Source organism: Meles meles, chromosome 19 (assembly GCF_922984935.1).
Source record: "Meles meles chromosome 19, mMelMel3.1 paternal haplotype, whole genome shotgun sequence".
NCBI lineage: Eukaryota > Metazoa > Chordata > Mammalia > Carnivora > Mustelidae > Meles > Meles meles.
In genome coordinates this window covers 55465933-55489417 of record NC_060084.1, presented here as the reverse complement: position 1 = coordinate 55489417, position 23485 = coordinate 55465933, and the positions used below count along the sequence as shown (strand labels likewise).

General features: G+C 42.3%; 3 protein-coding genes across 3 annotated transcripts in view; 2 read left to right on the top strand and 1 right to left on the bottom strand.

The window, feature by feature from the left end:
* The window catches only part of LOC123930600 (putative protein ZNF720), a 46808-nt gene extending 44104 nt beyond the window's left edge, over positions 1 to 2704 (top strand). Inside the window, exons 3-4 of the mRNA XM_045986804.1 lie at positions 693 to 788; positions 2622 to 2704. Coding sequence (XP_045842760.1) covers positions 693 to 788; positions 2622 to 2704 — 179 coding nt within the window. The remainder of the gene's footprint in view (positions 1 to 692; positions 789 to 2621) is intronic.
* LOC123931367 (putative protein ZNF720) overlaps positions 1 to 23485 on the bottom strand; it is an 867309-nt gene that overhangs the window by 77701 nt on the left and 766123 nt on the right. The window lies entirely within an intron of this gene.
* Positions 5237 to 5641, top strand: LOC123930599 (zinc finger protein 708-like). The gene has a single exon (XM_045986803.1). The coding sequence runs from the start codon at positions 5237 to 5239 to the stop codon at positions 5639 to 5641; it is 405 nt and encodes a 134-aa protein (XP_045842759.1).

Genomic DNA, 23485 nt, shown 5'->3' with positions numbered 1-23485 from the left:
TTAGGGACCATTGTGAACTCTGTCAATAACCACTTGATGATGGTATTTATTTCATGGACTTGATGGTGGTATTTATTTCATGGACTGCTGACATTCAGGGAATTCTCTCAGGAGGAGTGGGGACGCCTGACCCACACTCAGCTAAATTGTACAGGGATGTGATGTTGGAGAACTACGGACACCTGCTCTTCTTGGGTGAGGAAGTCTCCTTCCAGATTTCCCAAGTCCGACTGAGGGTTTTGTTCTTTCCTATGAAGACTGCCTCTTGGGAAATTTCTCTCTGAAGGACTGGAATTCAGATCCAAGCAGAAAGGGAAATAAGTAGGGGTTTGTGGATGGAGAAAAAAATCTTCATGATGTTTCTTTTCAGCCTTGGCTTCTCCTTCCTCAAGGAAACATCATCCCTGTTGTAGATGAGTGGCAGTTCTCAACATCTAGTGACACAGAATGGTGCTGCTCACATCTTAAACTGAAATTTCCCCTGCTTATTACCATGTCTACTACATAGAATTGGAGGTCAGGATGTGAACACTGGAACTGCCTCCTGTGTGTTCTAAAGGGACTGTTGGGCAACAGCTTTTGGGAAACCATTTTCTAGAATTCTACAGTGTCCCTTCTTCTCTGCTGAACATAAGCCTGATGGGAAGTTAGAATCCGCAGCAATAGTCATTTTCCTTTTTCCTCATAAACAGGTCTCACTGTGTCAAAGCCAGACCAGATTATGTTTTTGGAGCAAGAGAAGCAGCTCTGGGATGTGAAGAGAAAGGAAAGCATAGACTTCCATCCAGGTAGGTGGGAATGAATGAGGCAGATGACAGAGGGGAGGTCCAAGTCTGACGGAGGAAGGTAGGCTTTAAGCTGTGGTTTGAATCTCTCTGCTTGAATGAAGATTAGTTGGAGACATGCCCACTTTCTTTTTTCTCTCTCTCCCAGAGGGACATATGCTCTCCAACATTATCGAGCTTTTAGATTTCTCTAGGGATTCTCCTTCAGCTCCAGTGATGGTCTGTCATGTCCACCGGGAGGGCTAGGAGACTCTGCTTGGAGGCAGAGTGCCCCGCTAATCTGAGAGCTTCTCCAGGTGGGTCAGATGGCTGGGCATCTGCCTTTGACTTTGGCCATGACCCAGGGTCCTGGGATCAGGCCCCGCATCAGGGTCCCTGCTTGGCGGGATCTTGATTCTCCCTCTCACACTCCCCCTGCTTGTGTTCCCTCTCTCGCTGTGTGTCTCTCTGTCATATAAATAAATTAAAAAATAAAAACTGAGACTCAGGAACTTCATTAGATAACAAAGCACCTTCCAAAAATGGACAATGTATAGTTTTATTTCCCTTCAAAAGTTCTTTTTTAAAAATATTAACTAATACTGGGGTGCATGGGTGGCTCAGAGGGTTAAGCCACTGCTTTGGCTCAGGTCATGATCCCAGGGTCCTGGGATTGAGCCCCGAATTAGGCTCCTCGCTCAGCACAGAGCCTGCTTCTCTCTCTACCTCTGCCGGCCACTCTGCCCTCTTGTGCCTTCTCTCTCTGACAAATAAATAAATAAAATCTTTAAATAAAATAAAATATTAACTAATACAGAAATTTCCACTCTCTGTGTTCCGTTCCTCAGTGGTGGAACAATGTAATGTCTCTATTTGTTTCCTAGCCTTCCCACACAAATAATGCTATTGGGGGACTAACATATTTAGAACTCAGATCTTGTAGCCGTTAATAAAGCCTCAGTTATTATCTAACTCAAAAAAATGAATGAGCTTTACACTTTTTGTAAATAAAGTTATGTGTATATTTGTATGTATTTGGATATTTCACATACATACTCTGTGATTTCTACTGTTTAATTTCTCTCCTTGGTGAGTGGTCAGTGAATGTTGTACTATGTCTAGGTAAGTTGTCATCAACATAGAATTTATTTCATCAGGTATTTGTGGGTGAATTTTGATTCTCTCTGCATGAGAGAAAAGACTTCCTGGAATTGAAAGTAATTTTGAAACATTTTATAGCTCTGTACCATGTTTTGGTATTAAATAACAAAGATACATTTTATCTTTAATTGTAGTATTATACCATGATATGCCTTGGTACCTTCCTCGTTAACTTTTGGGTCTTCTGTGAGTATTTTCATTGTGGTTACCTTACAGATTGCATAAAACAACTTAGAGGTAAGACAAAGATTTTAAATCTCATACCATCATTTGCACACAGAACTCTTCATCCCGTCTCCACCCCTGCCCTCACTTTGTTACCGATATCACAGATTCTGTCTTTAGGTCGTGTGCCTTATTACCTATGTCAAAGATTTTTATACCTTTTTAGAAACAAAATTCTGTAGCAGAAATAAACATCAGGGATACCTAATTACAACACTTAACAACACTACAGGTTTGTGTAAGTCGAAATATTTATGTAGAAGAGAGCTTTGTGTCTTTGTGTGGTTGCAGTTTGCAGTTTCTGTGTAGAAACCTTTTCATTTAATCAAGAGCATATTCCTTTTACGTCTCAGAGGACAGGTCTATTGGTAAATATAGAGCGTTTTTACTTGGGAATGTCTTCATTTCTACATCTGTGGAAAAGAGTTTTGCCTGGTAGAGTATGCTTAGTGGCCATTTTTTATCTTGCAGTACCTGAGTACTCGATGCCGGCCACATTCCTGTTGGATCCGCTGAGAATCGTAGAGGAGAAGCTTGCAGTCTTTCCCTATTGAATAGGTTAGATTTCAGCTTTTCACACATATATGGCATTCATTAGATTGAGGAGTTTCCTTCTCTCTCTCCGTTGAGTGTTTTTAACGTGACATGTTGTCCGCTGTGCCCATATTTGTATTCTGTCTTCCTTAATATGATCATGTCATTTTTTATCTTCATTCTGTTAATGTGGAGTCTTCAAGTTATGATTTTCTATATGTTGGAGCACCCTTAATTCCTGGACTGTTTCCTACTTGATGATCTTGTAAAAAGGGAAAATGTGCTGTTGATTCAGATTGCTATTTATTGTGGACTTTGAGTGACTATTCCTCACATATAGAGTTTTGCAAACTTCGTCATTTGTAGTGTCTTCATCTAGCTTGCATGAGCTGGTAATGCTGGTGCCACAGACAGAGTGTTCTGCTAGTTTCCCTGATCGTCACTCCTTGGAAATGTTTGAGGAGATTTGCAGTCCTTTCTTCTTCATTGTCTGTCTGTATACAAACCGAATTCATCCGGCACACAATTTTTGTTTATTGGGAGTTTTTTCTTTTATTCATCCTTCATTCTGCTTTGTGCTTATAGATCAGTTATTTATTAATTTGTTTTGAATGATGGAGTCTAAATTGGTTATACATTTCTTTTGAAATTCATACTCATCTTTTGATATGAATTTGTGGACAATGATTACCCACTGTTGCCTTTATAAGTACTTTTATTCCTACGGTCACTTATACTGCATCTACTTTCACTTCTTCACCTCTCCTTTTAGTCGGTCTTTTCTCTATTACTCTTAATTTAGCTCAGGGGTTGTCAATGATGTTGATCTCTTCTGACAAACAACTCTTCCGATGGTTGATATATTCCTATTTTTTTGGTACTCTGTTTGGTGTGTTACAGTTTTCTGTTTCAGTTTCCATCATTCTGCTAATTTTGCACCCATGTGACCCTTTTCCTGATGGTTAGAGATAAAGGAAATTGATTTTTGAGACACCAAATATGTGTGACCATACCACAGAATTATATATAAGGATATATGGTCAGTATGTTGTGTGCCATGAAACATTTCCACCAGAAATGAAGTCCTGAAGAGTCCTTCTCAGACATCTTTCTGACACTGTCTGATTCACTTGATGCTTCTATATTAGCATTCAAGGGTATATTCTTCTGAATGTAGTAAGTGCCATGATTTTATTTTATTTGATATTTTTCAGCTATATCTTCATCTGACAATCAGAGTTTCCCCCTAAAGTGCAGCATAGAAGGTTCTTTCCAGAACGGATCAATGCACAGATACAGACATAGTGCTGTTGAGATTTTACACTTATGCACAGACTGGGACAATGATGGGGACAGTGAAGGGCATCAAAGAAATCCTGGAGGATACACCCAAACCAAGGCAATTGCCCTTAATGAGAATCTCACTGCCCCAAATGATGAATGATATAAACCACTGTGGAAAATCTCCCTTTTTAAGTCAACTGTTTCTGCAGAGCCATGTGTTTCTGTCAGCACACGCTCCAATCAGTTATTCAAACATAGCTATTTGTGGACAGACATTTTGGAACATTTGGAAAGTAACCTAGTCCATGCTGAGAATAATGATTTGAGCCATTTGGAAGATAGGATTGGCCTGACCTTTCAGCCAGATGTTTCTGATCATCAGAGATTTAGAAATGAAGAACAAAGTGCTCAGTGAGATCCATTTGAGAGGGGCTTCACTGAGGAGTCAACCCTCCAGAATGACCAGAGGCTTTTCACTGGAGACAGAACTGCTCAGTGCACTTAATCTGAGAAAACACTGAACCAGGGCTCCAGTGTTCACCGATGTGTCAGGGCTAGGTTTGCAGAGAATCAAAATGAATGTGATAAATGTGGGGAAGGCTTTCATCCAAGCTCTGACCTCAGTATACATAATGGTCACCATTTGGGAGACAGTGTTGATAAATATAATGAACGTGGGAGAGTTCGTAACCAGTCCTCCAGTGGTGGTGATCATCAGAGAATTCATGAGGGAAAACGCCCATTCAGATGTAATAAACCAGGGACCATGTTTAGTCAGTCATCAAGCCTAAATATCAATAAGATAATCCCTAGATGAAATGATGATTTCAATTAAATGATGATTTAAAAAATGTGGTAAATCTTTGGACTGCCACTCAACATTATCTCAACATCAGCAAATGCATGCTGGAGAAAACAAAGAAATATGAAGAAGGTGGTTAAACCTTTAAGGACTGTTCATCAATAAATGGACATAAGCAAATCTGTACTGGAGGGAAACTTTACCAATGTCAAGAATGTGGAAAGGCATTTAACAACAGCTCAAAGCTTATGCAACATTGTAGAATTCATACTGGAGAGAAACCTTACCAATGTGAAGAATGTGGGAAGGCCTTTAAACAGAGCTGACCCAACATCAGATAATTCGTACTGGAGAGAAACCTTACAAATGTCAAGAATGTGGCAAGACCTTTAACAGGTCTTCAGAACTTACTTGAAAACACCAAACTCATAGTGGAGAGAAACCTTACCAATATCAAGAATGTGGTATGGCCTTTAGCCTAGCTTCAGCCCTTACTCATCCTCATAGAATTCATAGTGGAAAGAAACCTTACCAATGTCAAGAATGTGGGAAGTCCTTTAAACAGAGCTTGGTGCTTACCCAACATCATGTAATTCATACTGGAGAAAAACCTTACAAATGTCGAGAATGTGCGAAGGCCTTTAAGTCGCCCTCAGAGCTTATTAAACATCAAATAATTCATACTGGAGAGAAACCTTACCAATGTAAAGACTGTGGGAAGGCCTTTATGTGGCTCTCATCACTTACTAATCATCACCAAATTCACACTGGAGAGAAACCTTACACATGTCAAGAATGTGGCATGGCCTTTGTCCAGCAGGCACACCTTACTAAACATAGAACTCATACTGGAAAGAAAACTGACAAGTGAATTTAATGTGGCAAAGCTTTTAACACGCAAACAACCCTCACTGTACATGAGAGAATTCATACCGGAGAGAAACCTGCAAATGTAATGTATATGAGAAAATGCCCAAGGACTGCTCCTCCCTTACTGCATATCCAATTTTATATAGGAGAGTAACTGTACACAGAGAGAGCATGTGTCTGACCTCTCACAGGAACTCCCAATTTACTTGACTTCCTAGATATGATGTAGGAACAAAACTGTAAAATGTAAAGAAAATGAACAAAGATTTTTGGAATTCAATCCTTACTCAGTCTCACAAAGTGCATATGAGTTTCACACCCATGAAACATCATGTGGGTAGACATTCATTTTAATATACACTGGATATTATGCACCAGAGAGTGCATTCAGGAAAGTAACTCGAATGGGATAAATATTTAGAAGACTATTTAACTGCTCATTAAATTCCAATAAATTCCAGTAAAAGGAATACTTTATTCACTCTATTCAGTCATTACTCTGTAGGAAAGTAGTGATTATAAGGAAAATTCAAACATTTAGAACGTGTATATAGTATTCTGCTCCAACAGATTTAGTGAATGGACTTTTACATATGTATAAGGGATTTCAATATTTTTTTAAGATTTTTTTTATTTATTTATTCGACAGAGAGAGATCACAAGCAGGCAGAGAGGCAGGCAGAGAGAGAGAGGAGGAAGCAGGCTCCCTGCCAAGGAGAGAGCCCGATGTGGGGCTCGATCCCAGGACTCTAGGACCACGACCTGAGCCGAAGGCAGAGGCTTTAACCCTCTGAGCCACCCAGGCGCCCCCAGGGATTTCAATATTTTTATGTTTTACATTGACCCTATGTGACTTTTGTGACTAACAATATTCATGTATTTTACTCTGAAATCTCTCCTGAGAATCCCTTTACTCCTACTGAATATGGAAGAGCATGTGGCTGATTGTTGCTCTATCAAAGATACCAGAATACCAGATGCCATGCTACGTTAAGTGGATGCATGCATGTTTAATTTTCTATGGAAGATGTAGGACCGTATAATATACAACATTCGAGGAAAATCTCTGTGGAGATGCTTATGGTTAAAACATTGATATAAGTTACCGTGAAGTAGGTGTTCAGAACACATACTACTCCATGTTTTAAACTAAAGAACTTCCTCAATATTAGAAATACAAGGCTTTACTAATTGTTCCTTAAGAAAAAGGAGGTGGCAAGCAGTACACTACCGAGGCATCTTTGTAAGAACCATCGATTCGTAGTATGACTTGATGTGGTTAAATGAGGAAATCCTGACAGATGAGAAGCAGGGTAGCTAACCCTTCCCTACAATGCCATACCATTGAACACGCACATTTCTTAGGACTGTACCTCAGTCCTGAAATTTTTGGAAATAGGGACTCCCACATCCTTCTGAGAACACGCGAATGCTTCTGCACATGTGTATTCTGTATTTCGAATGGTGACGATAGACTAAATTTGAAATGCATAACTTAGTGTATGTGTGAACTTAATATATTTTCATTAATAAAACCTAGTGTGTTTTAACATATGGATATGGGTGTGTCATGAATGATGTGTTATCCTACCTCCAGTGTTAATCTCTCTCATTGAAGGTTGCAGGTTAATGATGGAATCAATCACCTGTTTGGCACTGGAGTAAAACAATATACCTATAATCCATTTTCCCAGTGGTCTGAAGTTTTGGAGATATGTGACTGTTTTACCCCTAGTCTGTGCTATGATTTTCTCCTCTTGTGAATACGATGATATTACCGTGGGTGTATTACCGAAGTATGTAACATAGAGATATTGTTGGTGTTTTAGCTCATGTACTTCATGATGCTGCTACTTGGCATCGATTTTGTGTAGCTAGAAGTTTTGTCAGGGACTTACACTGACAGAAGCCCTTCTCACTAGTGCATTCCCCAGTCAACACGTTGCAGGGTCACAAGTTAGTGGAAGATCTGATAGGACATTTGTACTCTGTCCTTATGAACCCACCATCTCTCCTTTCTCTTAGTGCTTTCCCTCCCATGTCCCTCAGAGAACACTCCCCCTCCCCCAGGACTTCCCTAAATCTGTTTTAGTCAGAATGGCATTTTCTGGACTTAGACTTGAGACTCTATAGCTCTGCACCATGGCCCCAAATGAAATCATGTGCCCCATGTTCTGTACTGAGTGTTGTTTTGATGTGTCTATGAAGTACACATGTGCATACGACCATGCTATGTGTGTCATAGATACCCCTTAAGAAAGAGAAATCTATCCTAATAGGAGTGGTGTTGTAGCCCAGGAAGAGGCAGAAAATACCTAAGATGAAGAATTAGCATGTAGAAGAGGAGAAGTGTCCTGAGTTGCCCAAGTGACTCCTTAGATGTAGAAAATAATTTCTACTTGTTTTAGGTCCTACTTATCTCTAGGTCTCCAGTTGTATTCCCCACCATTTTTCTTTCCCTCTGCATAGGCACTACAGCCATTCTTTTTTGCCTGTGCTACAGAGACAGTGTCCTCAGATAATGCTTCATTGAGATTACATAGATGGAAACCACTTGGTATTCAGACATTTAGCATGATGATGTGGGATGAGAATCTCAGTAAAATTTGAGGAAGGCATCACCCTTGTAAAGAATGACAAGACCTATGAATAGGACATGTGAGGAACTCTTTACAGTGTGGGGAGGGAATAGGAGGTGGCACCCTTTAGTCACTGTAAAGGCACAGGCAGCTCTTGCTGGTGTCATCTGATGAATACATGTAATAGGGAAACAAAAGCCATTTTTGCCAAATGGGGGTTTCTCTGGCTAGAGAAGTCCTGTTTTATCTTGATGATTTGATTGGCCTCCTATGTCTTCCTGAGGACTAATGCTGTTGGATGTCAGTGATTACTGTATTTCCCCTGGCTAGATCTGTGACAAGGGATGGAGGAGGTGTTGGATGATGCAATCATGTGGGCAGCTTTAAGATGTCATGTGGTTGAATCGATGTTTGAGATAAAGAAGCCTTCTGGGCAGTGGAATAGGCCAGATCAGCAAGGCATGTGCTATGGTTGCTCCCAAGGCCTGTTTCCCAGGTACATAACCCCAGTCAAGGTAATAAGATCCACTGTGGTTGGGTGATCCTTCAGGGAAGCTCCTTCCTACTGTGTGGGACCTTCCTCCCTTTCCTCAGCACCATAATGGGTGTCATTCTAGGGGCAGTTGGGTGGCTCAGTTATTACGTGTCTGCCTTAGGCTCAGGTCATGAGTCCTGCACCGGGCTTCCTGTTCAGAGGGAAGCCTGCTTCTCCTTCTCCTTCTGCTGCTGCTTGTGTTTCCTCTCTCACGGTGTCTGTCTCTGTCAAATAAATAAAGCCTTAAAAGAATAATATTTATTGGGGGGTAGAAAAAGAATAAATGAAATAAGATGGGATTGGGAGGGAGACAAACCATAAGAGACACTTAATCTCACAAAACAAACTAAGGGTTGCCGGGGGAATGCTGAGAGAGGATGGTGGGGTTATGGACATTGGGGAAGTTATGTGCTATGAAGTGTGTAAATCTGGTGATTTACAGACCTGTATCTCTGGAGCTAATAATACATTGTTTGTTAATAAAAAAATTAAAAATTAGAAAAGGGAGAAAAAAACAATATTTTTAAATGTATAAAGAAACTGGTGGAATCATTTATAATCTGCTTCTGTCTACAAGAGCCCATCCCTTAAGCGCTAAGCATGCAACAGCCTCCTTCAGACATTAAAAGTATAGCTCTTCGGGGCTCTGGGGGTGAGTCCGTTAAGGGTCTCACTTTGGCTCAGGTCATTATGTGAGATTCCCAGCACATAGCCCTGCAGTGGACTCCCTGCCCAGTGGTAAGTTGGTTTGTCTCTCTTCCTCTGCCCATCACCACCCACCACCAGGAGGGTGACGCTCTCAAAGAAAAAAAAATGTATAGCTCTTTCTGAGCACAAGTCCCACCCACATGCTACTTCAATAAACTTATTAAGCTGACCCATAAAACATCACAGAAGTTCTTCCTGACCACTGCGCTGAAGGATCCAACAATTTTGTTATCCAAAAACCCAAGCTGGCTGCCATTCCATTGAAAAGCCAATGCATAGGGCATGAGTTTTGATTGGATTGGAATATCAGCATTATTCAGGAGGTGAGCCACTTGGAAAGAAGAAAGACGTATGACAAAAATCAACTCCAAGGAATTTACCAGGCTTTCAGAGTTTTGAAGGAGCTTGAGGATAGTGAATCAGGAGGAGGGAACAGGACAGTCTGACACAGTTCTTGATGGCCTGTGCACTCACTCTGCCTCCTATGGACATTACAGAGGTGCTCACAGGATGTGTATGTGTCTCCAGGTGTGGTTGTGTCAGAGGGTGGGATTATCAGTCCTTCCTGGAGACAATGTGTGATATATAGATGTACAGATAAGGGTTTACTCCATCATTCATGGAAAGGTGCATGCAGAAATTTAAAGGCTATTAAGTTGTCCCAAGAGGCCAAGAGAGGGTTTCAATTTAAGTTAGAAACCTGTCTTGGGGCGCCTGGGTGGCTCAGTGGGTTAAAGCCGCTGCCTTTGGCTCAGGTCATGATCCCAGGGTCCTGGGATCGAGCTCGGCATCAGGCTCTCTGCCCAGCGGGGAGCCTACTTCCCTTCCTATCTCTGCCTACCTCTCTGTCTACTTGTGATCTCTGTCAAATAAATAAATAAAATTTAAAAAAAAAGTTAGAAACCTGTCTTCAGGGTTTGTCCTGTGATACAAATGGCATTATTGCCTTTTGCTATGATGCTGAGGTATATGTGTGTGTGTGTGTGTGTGTGTGTGTGTGTGTGTATTTTTTTTTTTTTCAGGAATCAATTAGATGGAGGACCTTTATTAGAAAGAGAGCGGATCACGATGTGGGAAACAAAGGCAGAAGAAAACATACTAATATCCTTATACCTACAGGTCACTGACATATCCTTGAAACAGGCAGAGTGACATTCCTTCAAGAACTCAACTGCCATGATGCTAATAGGTTGCTAATGGGAAAAGACAATCCTGACCTGAACTCCCCAACCCCCAGCAAGATTCTGTAAGTCTACTTTAACATAAAACATTTCCTTTGGAAACTTCCCTTTTCTCTCAAACCCCCTAGCTACCTATTGGTAATCATCCTCCAAGCAGAGGCCCACGGATAAACATCAGAAGGGTCCCATGACTAAGGATTTTTGGTTGGTAATAAATGACCCTTTCCCAAAACCGATAATCCCCTCAAGGTCCTGGATACCTTGCTTCCAAAATTCCTTAGAAACTTGTGCTATCCGCAACCGCCTCCAACTTGAAAGTATATAATGGGCCACGTGTCATGACAGAGTGCAGTCTTTCTTCCCCTGGGTCCTGTCCCCATGCTTTCATAAAATCACCTTTTGCACCATAGACATCTCAAGAATTCTTTCCTTGGTATCAAGGAATCATGGATATCAAGCCCTAACGTTCTTTCCTACATGGATACCAGAGATTAACAGTGTATATCACAAACAGTTGCCTACCTATAAGAGACACATGAAAAAATGTTCAACATGATTAGCCATCAAGGAGATTCAAAGCAAAACCACATTGAGATACCGCCTTACACCAGTTAGAATGGCCAAAATTTACAAGACAGCAAAGAAGTGTTGGAGAGGATGTGGAGAAAGGGGGACCCTCTTACACTGTTGGTGGGAATGCAAGTTGGTGCAGCCACGTTGGAAAACAGTGTGGAGATTCCTTTAGAAAATAAAAATAGAGCTACCCTATGACCCTGCAATCACATTCCTGGGTATTTACCCAAAAGATGCAGATGTAGTGAAAAGAAGGGCCATCTGTACCCCAATGTTCATAGCAGTAATGGCCACAATCACCAAAGTGTGCAAAGAGCCAAGATGCCCTTCAACAGATGAATGGATAAAGAAGATATGGTCCATATATAAAATGGAATACTATGCCTTCCCTGGAGAGGATGAATACCCAACTTTTGTATCAACATGGATGGGACTACAGGAGATTATGCTGAGTGAAATAAGTCAAGCAGAGAGAGTCAATTATCATATGGATTCACTTCCTTGTGGAGCATAAGGATTAACACAGAGGACATTAGGAGAAGGAGAGGAGAGTGAGTTGGGGGAAATCAAGAGGGGGAGATGAAGCATGAGAGACTGTTGACTTTGAGAAAGAAACTGAGAGTTATGGAGGGGGTGGGGTGGGATGTTGGGTGAGCTTGGTGGTGGGTATTAAGGAGGGCATGTATTGCATGGAGTACTAGGTGTGGTGCATAAACAATGTTGGAACATTGGAAAAAAATAAAATTGCAAAAAAGGAAGAATAAGAAGAAGAAGAAGAAGAAGAAGAAGAAGAAGTAGAAGAAGAAGAAGAAGAAGAAGAAGAAGAAGAAGAAGAAGAAGAAGAAGAAGAAGAAGAAGAAGAAGAAGAAGGAGAAGAAGAAGAAGAAGAAGAAGAAGGAGAAGAAGGAGAAGAAGAAGGAGAAGAAGAAGGAGAAGAAAAAGACGAGTTGCCCACCTTTAGGACAAACCATTGTTTGATAAATATTTCATCTTTCCTTTCCCCTCTAAATATAATCCACTCTTTGGAAATTCGAAATCCTACCTCTTCCTTCTTCCTTCTTATGTCACCATGACAAAGAAGCTTCAATCACCTGTCTTTGAGTCATGACTTTCTCATTCCCATAATTAAGAACTTCATTGTTTTCTCTACTGAAAATGTCTTACATCATTTTAAGCCTTAGACCAGCTGAAGAATTGAGAACAGTGCAGGAAAAACAAATTGTCCTCTCCTCACATTCATTCTGTTCTGTGAACTGACCTCCACGCTTCACACGGGAACAGAACATGCAGACAGAACTGGGGATCAAGGGCAGCTGTAGCTTCATTGCTTTGCCAGCCAGGGAGGCCTCAGCAGGTCGGGGCCTTCAAATCTGCAGCCCACCTGGGTCTGTCGGGCTGATTTCCAGAGGAATTGTGTCTGTGCTGCCAGCTCTGTTCCTTATGCTGTCAGGATGGAACCAGGTACCTGAAACAAAGGGCTGAGAAGTGAGGAGAAGAGGTCTGTGGGAAGAGAAAGGTTACTTATTTGGAAATGGAGTCCCACTGAAGCGTTAATTGCTTTTTTTTTTCATTTCCACAACATTATAAAACAATTAAGAGTCCGAAGTGTAAATAAAAACACCTGAGTTCTGAGGCCAGGCCTGCCTCCAAGCGGCTGCCCTGCCCCGCCCAGATTAATTGCTTTTTCCTTTGTTCAACTTGGTGCCTTCCAAGTGGTTTTCATTTCAGTCACCAAGACAGCTGTTGTAAGAAGCCTGCATACTTTACAGTGAGAAACTAGTCAGTGTTTTCTGGAATGGCTAAAATAAAGAAAAAAGATAACATCCAATTTTCCTGAGAATGCTGAGAATTAGAATTCTCATATATCCCTGATGGGAGGGTAAAAAGAACATGCAGTGTGGAAAACCGTGTGGCAGGTCCTTATGAACAGAAACACTGAAGGGGAATATTTTGTCACCCTAAGATATGTATCTTTGGCCTGAGCATTATTTTTGGCTGGTTATTTTTTTTCCATTTTATTTATTTTTTCAGTGTAACAGTATTCATTGTTTTTGCACAACACCCAGTGCTCCATGCAAAACGTGCCCTCCCTATTACCCACCACCTGTTCCCCCAACCTCCCACCCCTGATCCTTCAAAACCCTCAGGTTGTTTTTCAGAGTCCATAGTCTCTTATGTTTCGCCTCCCCTTCCAAATTTTTTTTTTAATAAACATATAATGTATTTTTATCCCCAGGGGTACAGGTCTGTCAATTGCCAGGTTTACACTTGGCTGGTTATTTTTAATCAATGCAGATAAAGGAAGAGATCTGAACTCCTGTGTTTACTTTGAAAGAGACATTTGCATTCATAAGGGAGAGTTGGGTCCATCAGGTGTCTCCCTCTGTGTAGCAGAAAGAGGGAGAAGGTGTCAGTCTCCCGAAATGCTGATGGTGGAGAAGGCAGGGCTCGAACTCTCCTACCAGCCCCAGCCTTGGTTCCCTGGCTTGGCCTGGTCACCTCCCCAGTTCCTTCCCAGCAGGTGGTCACCTGTGGAGTTTCAGGAAGGATCTTCTCTGCAGGTCTCCCCCTCAGATTCTGTCAGTTGGTTTGGGTGAAAATAACACTGTTGTGTTAATTAAGGGCTCCAGGAGACTCTCAGTGAGGCCAGGGGGGAGCCCGAGGGCTTTCGGTGGTTTTCTGAGAGTGGATTTGTGGCTTTGGTCCTGGAGAGGTGACAGGGTCTCTGCTCCGTGAGTCTGGGAGGGTCGTGTCCCTGCACCCCTCGGTTCCGATGCCTACGCTGAAGTTGTGAGTGGCGGTGGCAGGCGACCCCTCCCTCTCCACAATGCAGGTAAGGAAAATGCAGGGATTGGTGTCCTCACGGGAGCTCAAAGTTTTTGAGCTGCTCTGGACACAAAGGACTCGGAAGTTGGGCCTTTTCTGCATCTCCCAGTCCTGCCTGCAGGTGAGCTGTGTGAGGAGAAGGAGCTCAGTTGCTGGATTTAAGGGCATTTTCTTCTGATGCAGCTGTGATTTCCCCACAGATCCCTCATGAGGACGAATCTAGAGGTGGAGGCGAAGGCAGAAATGGCCGGTTCTCAGGTGAGTCTGGTGTCCCCGCGGAGCCGTGTCCTCTGTGTCTCTGCAGACCCTGGCGTTTAGAAGCTGCAGATGCAGATGCCTCAAGTGCGGGTGCTTCTCCCTTCCACGTTCACCTCTTTTTAAGATCTGGTCAGAAGTGATACTCATGATTAGGTCTTTAGAGTGCTTCTCTATGTCTCAGAGCCTCTGTCCTGTCCCCAACCTGCATCGAGGGTGCATCAGCCATTGTCACTTTGAATTAAAGTCCTGCGAGGAGTGACAATATTCCGTTGGTGGCAGATCCTGAGGGGAAGATGCCAAGTCTGAGATTCCTGTGGCTGCTGAGGTTTGGTCTTGGGATATCAGGGAGGGAAATCGTTTCTCGTTCGGGCTCGTCTAGATTCTGGATCAGCTGTGTGACATTTTTGTGATAGTCTGGGATGTACACGCAACATTCTGCTTTGATAATTGGGCATGTGCCACCATGTGCTGCTGTCAGGACATCAAAGGCCATTCTATTTTGTAGGACTGCCTTGCATATCTGTGAGACTCCGTTAAGTAGGGAGATGCTGTTTAGTGAATCACTGAATGCCTTTGTTGTATATTTATTAAGGGCTTCTACATGCCACATGACATCCTCTAGTCCCACAGATGGAACAAAAATGAATGTTAAGTGATCGTACCACAGTAGCAAACCAGTCAGTAGCCTGGAGTACTATTATTTGGGAACACATTTCTAGTGATAGCCATCCTAGATGTCATGTGTTATTTGCCCAAGTATCATACATATGATTTCTTTGTTCCCAGCATAAAACTGCCTTTCAACTGAGCTGTCCAGTAGTGAGTGTGAGCCACAAATATGCATCCCAGATTTGATATATGCCATCCTCAGTATAGCAATAAGGAGGGTTTCATAACTTAGGCCCTAGTTGGTGGGTATTAATTTGTGGGCTTGTAAGGTCAATTAGGATTTTAATAGTTTGAGAATATGACAAAGTTTGGTTATGTCCTGGTGAATTCCACGTTTTACTGATCATGGGAAGGAAGAAACATCTTTTTTTTTTAAATTTTATTTATCTTATAGAGAGAAATCACAACTAGGCAGAGAGGCAGGCAGAGAGAGAGGAGGAAGCAGGCTCCCCGCGGAGCAGAGAGCCCAATGTTGAGCTCAATCCCAGGACCCTGGGATCATGACCTGAGCCGAAGGCAGAGGCTTTAACCCACTGAGCCACCCAGGCGCCCCAGGAAGAAACATCTTGATTAGTGATAGATTTATCCCGGTGTGTACTGTCTCCAATTATATCTGAAGTATAATTTTGCAGGAATACCAGTCAGTGCCCTGTAAAGGGGAAACCCACCAGGGTAACCCAGACGTACTTGAAATAGTCAAAATCCCACATCTCCAACAGTCTGTTTGATTTTGTAGTTCAGCATCATGCTGTGCCCACTGTAGAAAGGAATTGTCAGCTAAGATAGGTGAAAGGAAGATAAAGAGAATATATACAACCTTCATTTTTGTTTGAAGAAAAGTTTGAGGTCTTCTATGGGCTCACAGGAGTAAGAAGTCACATTAGTTTTTTCACTGGGTTCCTGTGAAGGAGGTACAAGTTTTATTCTAGATATATGGACCCATGAAGAGTGTCCTTCTAGCTTTACCGCAATGGGGGAGTACATGGTATGACCCGATATGGACCTTTCCGTTTTGGATGTAGGTTTTCTGTTGTATATGACTTCCAATTTTTTAAATAAACCATGTCTCCGAGATTTACATGGGGTGGGTTTTCAGTTATAGTAAAATCAGGTTTGGGGAGTATACGATTAGTATACTCATTGAGTAACTTATGAATTAAACCAACTTCCAGTCAATAATTTAGTAAGGCATTCTAATCTTTATCTAATAACAGATCTACAGAAAGAAATGGTTTACCATACAATAACTTGAAAGGCTGAGTCCTAGAGGTTGTTTTGGAGCAGTTCTCATCCTGAGAAGTCCTATTGGTAGGAGAGTAACCCAATTTTCCTGGGTTTCTAGACTAAGCTTAGTAAAATGATGTTTTAAAGTATGATTAGTTTTTTCTACTTTTGCAGAGGCTTGTGGATGTCAGGCTGAATGTAAGAAATACTTAATTTTTAAGGCTTGGACTCTTTGTTGAGTTATTTGAGCAGTGAAAGAAGGATCATTGTCACTTTGAAGAGATTGAGGAAGGCCAAATCTAGGGATAATTTCTCACAACAAAATCTTAGTTACTTCTATGGCTCTTTGAGTTTTACATGGAAAGACCTCGACCCATCCGGTGAAAGTATCAACAAATTCTAATAGATACTTACAGCCTTTGCAAAGTGGCATTTGTGTGAAATCAAGTTGCCAGTCCTCTCCTGGATAGGATCCAAACCTTTGGACTGGCTTTAAGAGAGGGGGAGGGAGAGCTGCACCTTCCGGATTTACTTGGGCACAGACAATACAGGATTGGCAAACCCATTTTATTGTGGCTGTCAAATTTTCTCCATCAAATATATTTTTAATTAAATATTTTAAAGCATCTTTACCCAAGTGGGTAGCCTGGTGCAAGCCCTGTATTATTTTCCATTGACTGTTTTTAGGGAAAAAAAAATTTTCCCTCATTGTTAACAAGCCAGTCTTGTGTATTTTTAGGATATCCTCACTCTTGAGCAATATGAGTTTCTTGGTCTGAATAGACTGGAGTTAGGGACTCTATAGGAGTTAAGACTGGTAAAAGGCTTAATATCTGTTTACCTTTTGCTGCAACTTTAGCTGTATGGTCTGCTAAATTGTATCCTTTAGATTCTAAGTTCATATTTTTTTGAGGTCCTTTGATGTGAATCACTGCCACCTCCTTGGGCAGGTGTACAGCCTCAAGAAGGGTTATGATCTCGGGCCCATATTTGATGGGGGAGTTATGGCTTGATAGCAATCCCCTTTCCTTCCAAATAGCTCCATGGGCACGTAGTACCAGGAAGGCATATTTGGAGTCAGAATAGATGTTAATTCTTCGGCCTTTTGCCAGTTGAAGAGCACGAGGAAGTGCTATTATTTCAGCTTTTTGGGCAGAAGTATTTCTTGGAAGGGGTTTTGCCTCAATTGTCTTAATCAAACTAACTATAGCATATCCAGCCCTTTTTTCTCCCTTATCCATGAAGCTGCTGCCATCAGTAAACCAGTTATCATCTGCATTTTCAATAAGGGAGTCCTTTAAATATGGCCTGCTAGAATAGACAAGATCAATAATCTCTGAGCAGTTATGTTCTATGGAGGTAGGATGGTCAGGTGCAGGCATCCGAGATGCTGGGTTTAAATTTTGACAGGTTTTAAGTATTATGTCAGGTGTATCTAAAAGCATAGCCTAGTATTTAGTAAGGCGGCCTCCCATCATCCATTGGTGGCCCTTGGTTTCTAAGACACTCTGGACCTGATGCGGAGTCATCACTGTCAGGGACTGTCCCATTGTGAGCTTTGAGGCTTCTTTTAGTAGGAGGGCTGTGGCAGCAACGGCTCGAAGACAAGCTGGTCACCCTTGGGCTATGTTGTCAAGTGACTTTGAAAAATACCCCACCGGTCTTGTTTCATTCCCTAATTTTGGGGTGAGAGCTCCCAAGGCTTGGCTTTGCTTTTCTGCCACATATAGAGTAAAAAGTTTTTCCAAATTTGGTAATGCCAAAGCTGGAGCTTACAGAAGTTTAGTTTTTAATGTTTGAAAGGCTGTCTGCTGAGCTTTAGTCCAGAACAAAGATTCCTCACTGGGGCCTTTAATTGAGTCATATAATGGTTTGGCCAAGAGTCCAAACCCAGGAATCCACAGGCGGCAAAAACCTGCCATATCTAGAAAAGTGCAAAGTTGTTTTTTTTTTGTAGTTGGAGCCTCAAGATCTAGTATGGCCCTTTTTCTATCAGTAGATAGGATATGGTGACCAGGTGTTAGTTCGTATCCTAAATAGTGTACCTTTTGTTGAGATATTTGTGCCTTTTTAGGGGATAGACGATACCCTCTATCTGCCAAAAAATTAAGTTATAGAATTTTCATCAGATGTCTCCTTTGTGGGACTGCAGATTAAAATGTCATCTACATATTGAATTATTGTCCCCTTAGATAAGGATACCTCATGGAGATCTTTGCTAAGTACAGCTCCAAATAGATGAGGACTGTTTTTAAATCCTTGTGGTAAGACTGTCCAGGTTAACTGAGCAGCCTGTGAGCTTGAGGGTGAAGTCCATTCAAAAGCAAATAGCGGCTGCATTTCCTCACTTAATGGGATGCCCAAAAAAAGGCATCTTTTAAGTCAAGTACTGTAAACCAGTTGGTGACACCAGGGATGTGGGTGAGAATAGTGTATGGATTTGGCAGTATGGGATGAATAGGCATTACTGCCTCATTTATAGCTCTTTAAATCTTGTACCATCTGATATTCTCCATTTGGCTTTTTTACTGGTAAAATTGGGGTGTTAGAAGGAGATTGACAAGGCTTTAATATACCATGTCTAAGAAAGTTATCAACAAGCGGTTGTAACCCAGCTTTGGCCTCAGGTTTTAGAGGATATTGTTTCTTATGAGGTATATTGGTTGGGTCCTTTAAGGTCACCTTAACGGGTTGGGCTGTAAGAGCCCATCTTGGGATATCAAAATCCCAGACCTGTGGGTTTACTTCCTTCCAGACATTGGAAGGGATGGTAAGGTATTGATCAAGCTCTCCAATCATTAAAGAAACAAGCCATCCACCTCTACAGTAAGAGCAGATCGGCTACCCAGTTTATTAAGTCTCATCCGTGTAATGGGGTGGGGCAAGATGGAAGGACTAGAAAAACAGGAGTTATCAACTGACTCTTATATTTACAGGTTAAAGGCATTGTCTGATGGCATGTTTGTTTCCCCTTCTATGCTGACAATTTTAAGTTTAGAAATACAAACAGGGCTGGAGTGCTGAATAAAGACAGAGTAGGTGGCTCCAGTATCAATAAGAAAATTGATAAACTTACCTCCCACATCCAGGGTAACCCAAACAAAGGGAGCTGGACCAGCCTCAGGGCCCTGTCATGCCAGTTCTTCCAGCATTGACTCTCGGGCGAGGAAGTGAGTTCCTGTCTCCCTCTCTCTCTGGAGATGAGGACAGTCTCTCATCCAGTGTCCCATTTCTTAACAGACAGGACATGGCCCTGGTGGAGAGTGCTTGTTCAGACATTTTTTGCTCTAGTGTCCGATCTGGCCACACGTATAGTATGGAGACTTACCTAGTTCTTTTCCCACTGCCAGCCCTTCTATTGCCCCTGGTTGGTCTGGTTCTGTGGGGAATCTGCAATAGTGGCAGCCATTACTTGAGCCTGTATCTTACCCTTCAATTTAGTTCTCTGGTCCTTTTCTTGCCTTAAGGCCATATCTCTATTTTTAAAGACCTCAGTCGCTACCTCTAATAGGCGCTGGATGGGAGTTTGAGGACCTAAAGCCATCTTAGTTAATTTCCAGTGGGTGTCAAGTGCTGATTGGCTTATAAAATATATATTCAGTATGGTTACTCCCTCAGGTGAGGCTGGGTCCAGATTCATGTGTTTATGGATGGCCTCACCAATCGCCCCTAAAACAGGGCTGGATTTTCGTCAGTTCCTTGTGTAACTTCCTGAAGTTTGTCAACCTTTACAGGTTTGGAAAATCCTTTTTTCATTCCTTCTATCAAACAAGTGGTCATATGATCCCGTTTTTCTCTCCCTGAACTATCCTCCTGATAGTTCCAGTGTGGCTCAGCCTTAGGGACAGCAGTACCCCCAACTAGGTAACGATCCCTGTCTCTCATTGCCAGCTCATCAGTGAACTCCTGAGCTCCCTCCCAGATTCGTCTCTTTTCCTCAGGGGTGAGGAAAAGAGTTAAAGTGATATATATATCCTTCCAGGTCAAGTCGAACATCATAGATACTTCTTTTTTTTTTTTTTAATTTGACAGAGAGAGAGATCACAAGTAGGTAGAGAGGCAGGCAGAGAGAGAGGAGGAAGCAGGCTCCCTGCGGAGCAGAGAGCCTGATGCGGGGCTCGATCCCAGGACCCTGAGATCATGACCTGAGCCTAAGGCAGCGGCTTAACCCACTGAGCCACCCAGGCGCCCCGATACTTCTTGAAAGCCACCAATAAATTGAGAGGGATTTTCAGAATGTCGTTCTAATTTTATCTGAGCTAGGTCTACCCTGGAGAATGGGACATGGAACTTAATTGTGCCTGTTTCTCCATTAGCAACTTCCCTAAGAGGATGCATCCCATACATAGATGGAGCTTCTGGTAAATAGGGAGTCCCGCTCCTGGTATGTCCAGCGTGGCTGGGGGCAGAGGGTTCTCGGGGATTATCAGGAGGAGGGATAGCATCAGAGCCAGTGTCCTCTGGTTAATGATGGTTAATGATGATGAACATTTTTTCATGTGTCTATTCTAGGTAGGCAAGTCTTTTTGTCTTTTTGTTTATTTTTAAGATTTTGTTTATTTATTTGACAGAGAGAGAGAGAGAGAGATCAAAAATATGCAGAACAGTAGGCACAACAGGCAGAGAGAGAGGGGGAAGTGAACAGAAAGTCCCATGCTGGGCTTGATCTCAGGACCCTGGGATCATGAACTGAGCCAAAGGCAGAGGCTTTAACCCACTGAGCCACCCAGACACCCCTAGGCAATTCTTATTGTTATCAACTGCTGAGGTGCCTGGGAGGCTCAGAGCATTGGGCTTCTGCCTTTGGCTCATGATCTCAGGGTCCTGGGATCGAATACTGGGTCAAGCTCTCTGCTCAACAGGGAGCCTCCTTTCCCTTCTCACTCTGCCTACTAGTGATCTCTCTCTCTCTCTCTCTCTCTCTGTCAAATATATAAATAAAATCTCTAAGAAATGTATTTTATTCGAGAAAATGAGAGGGGCACTTGTGGTGCTGGGTGATGATGGGCAGAAAAGAGAGAGAAATCAAATCACCAATAAGCAGGGAGCCCAATGTAGGGCTCATGACCTGAGCCTAAGGCAGACACAATAACTGAGCTACCCAGACACACCTACTACTACACTCATGATGACACTGAAGAAAGGGAGGAAGGTCCAGCACAGCACTGAAGCAGCTTCTCCGAAGGATCTCACAACTACACTGGATCTGAACTTGACTGCGGTTATCTACGTGGGAAATGAGGGAGCAATCACAGCACATGCCCAGCTGATCGGGCCTATTCCACTGCCCAGAAGCTTTCTTCATCTCAAACAGCTATTCTACCATGTGACATCTTAAAGCTGCCAAATGATTGCATCATCCAACACCCTCGTCCATCTAGGCAGGGATAGTAATCACTGACATCCAACAGCATTAGTCCTCAGGAAGATACAGGAGGTCAATCAAATCACCAGGATAAAGCAGGACCTCCCCACTCCTGATATACCCTCATTCGCCATCTCTTCTCCCCATGACACCAACAAGAGCTACCTGTGCCTTTGCAGTGACTAAAGGGAGCCACCTACAGGTCCCTTCCCACACTAGAAAGAGTTCCTCACATTTCATTTTAATAGGTCTTGTCTTTCTCTCAAAGAATGGTGCCTCCCCCAAATTTTACTTAGATTCACACCCCACAACCTCGTGCTCAATGTCTTAATACCTATCAGCTTTCCATCGGTCTATTCTCAATTGAGCATCTTCTGAAGACACTCTCTCCACAACACAGGCAAAAGAGAATGGTTGTGGTTCCTACATAGTGAGGAAGAAAAAGGAGGGTGAATACAAATGGAGATCTGGAGATAAGTAGGTCATAAAACAAGTAGAAGCTATTTTTCTACATCTAGGGAGTCACTTGGGAAACTCAGCACAGTTGTCCTCCTCTACATGCTAATTCCTCATCTTAAATAATTTTTGTCTCTTCCCTGGGCTACCACATCACTCCAATTGGGATAGATTTCTCTCTCTTATGGGGTATCTATGACACACATAGGATGGTCATATGTGCATGTGTACCTCACAGTCACATGAAAACAACATCAGTGCAGAATGTGGAACATATACTTTCATGTGGGGCCATGGTACAGTGCTATAGAGTCCCAAGTATATGTCCAAAACATGCCATTCTGACTAAAACAGATTTAGGGAAGCTCTGGGGGAGCGGGAGTCTTCTTTATAGGACAAGGGCAGGAAGACATTGGAAGAAAGGAGTGATGGTGGCTCATTAGGATAGAGTACAGATGTCATATGAGATGTTACACTAACGTGTCACCCTATAGCATGCTGACTGGGGAATACACTAGTGAGAAGGGCTCCTGTCAGTACAAGGCCCCGACAACACTACTGGCTACACAAAATCAGTGCCAAGTAGCAGTATCATGGAGTACATGAGCTAAAACACCAACAATCCTCTGTGTCACAATGCTTGGTAATACACATACAGTAATACCATCCTATTCACAAAGAGGAGAAAATCATAGCATAGACTGGGGGAAAATAATCACATATCCCTTAAACCTTCAGAGGACTGAGAAAATGGTGTCCTAGGTATATTGTTTTAGTCCAGTACCAAACAGGTGATGGATTCAAACAGCTCCGTACAACCCACAATGAAATAGATGAACACTAGAAGTAGAATAATACATCATTCATGACATATCCATATCTGTATGTTAAAGTGTTTTATTGGGGCACTGGGGTGGATTAGTGGGTTAAAGCCTCTGCCTTCAGCTCTGGTCATGATCCCATGGTCTTGGCATCCAGCCCAACTGAGCTCTCTGCTCTACCGGGAGACTGCTTCCTGTTCTCTCTCTCTTCCTGCTTCTCTGCCTACTTGTGATCTCTTTTTGTCAACAAAATAAATAAAATCCTTTAAAGAAAAAACACCACTGTTTTATTAATGAAAATATATTAAGTTCACACATACACTGAGTAATGCATATCAAATCCACTCTATTGTCTCCATTCAAAATACAGAACACACATGTGCAAACGCATTCAAGTGTTGTCAGGATATGGGAGTACCTATTTCCAAAAATTTCAGGACTGAGGTACGTTCCACAGAAATGTGTATGTTCAGTGTTATGGCATTGTAGGGAAGAGTTAGCTACCCTCCTGCAGTCATCTGTCAGGATCTCCTCATTTAACCACATCAAGTCATACTCTCTAATGATTGCACTTAGGAAGATACATTCGTAGTTTACATGACTACCTCTTTTCCCGTAAAGAACAATTAGGAAAACCTATTTCTAATATT

Coding starts and splice junctions, on each gene's coding strand:
- LOC123930599 (XM_045986803.1), top strand. CDS start 5,237: ATGGCCTTTAGCCTAGCTTCAGCCCTTACTCATCCTCATAGAATTCAT.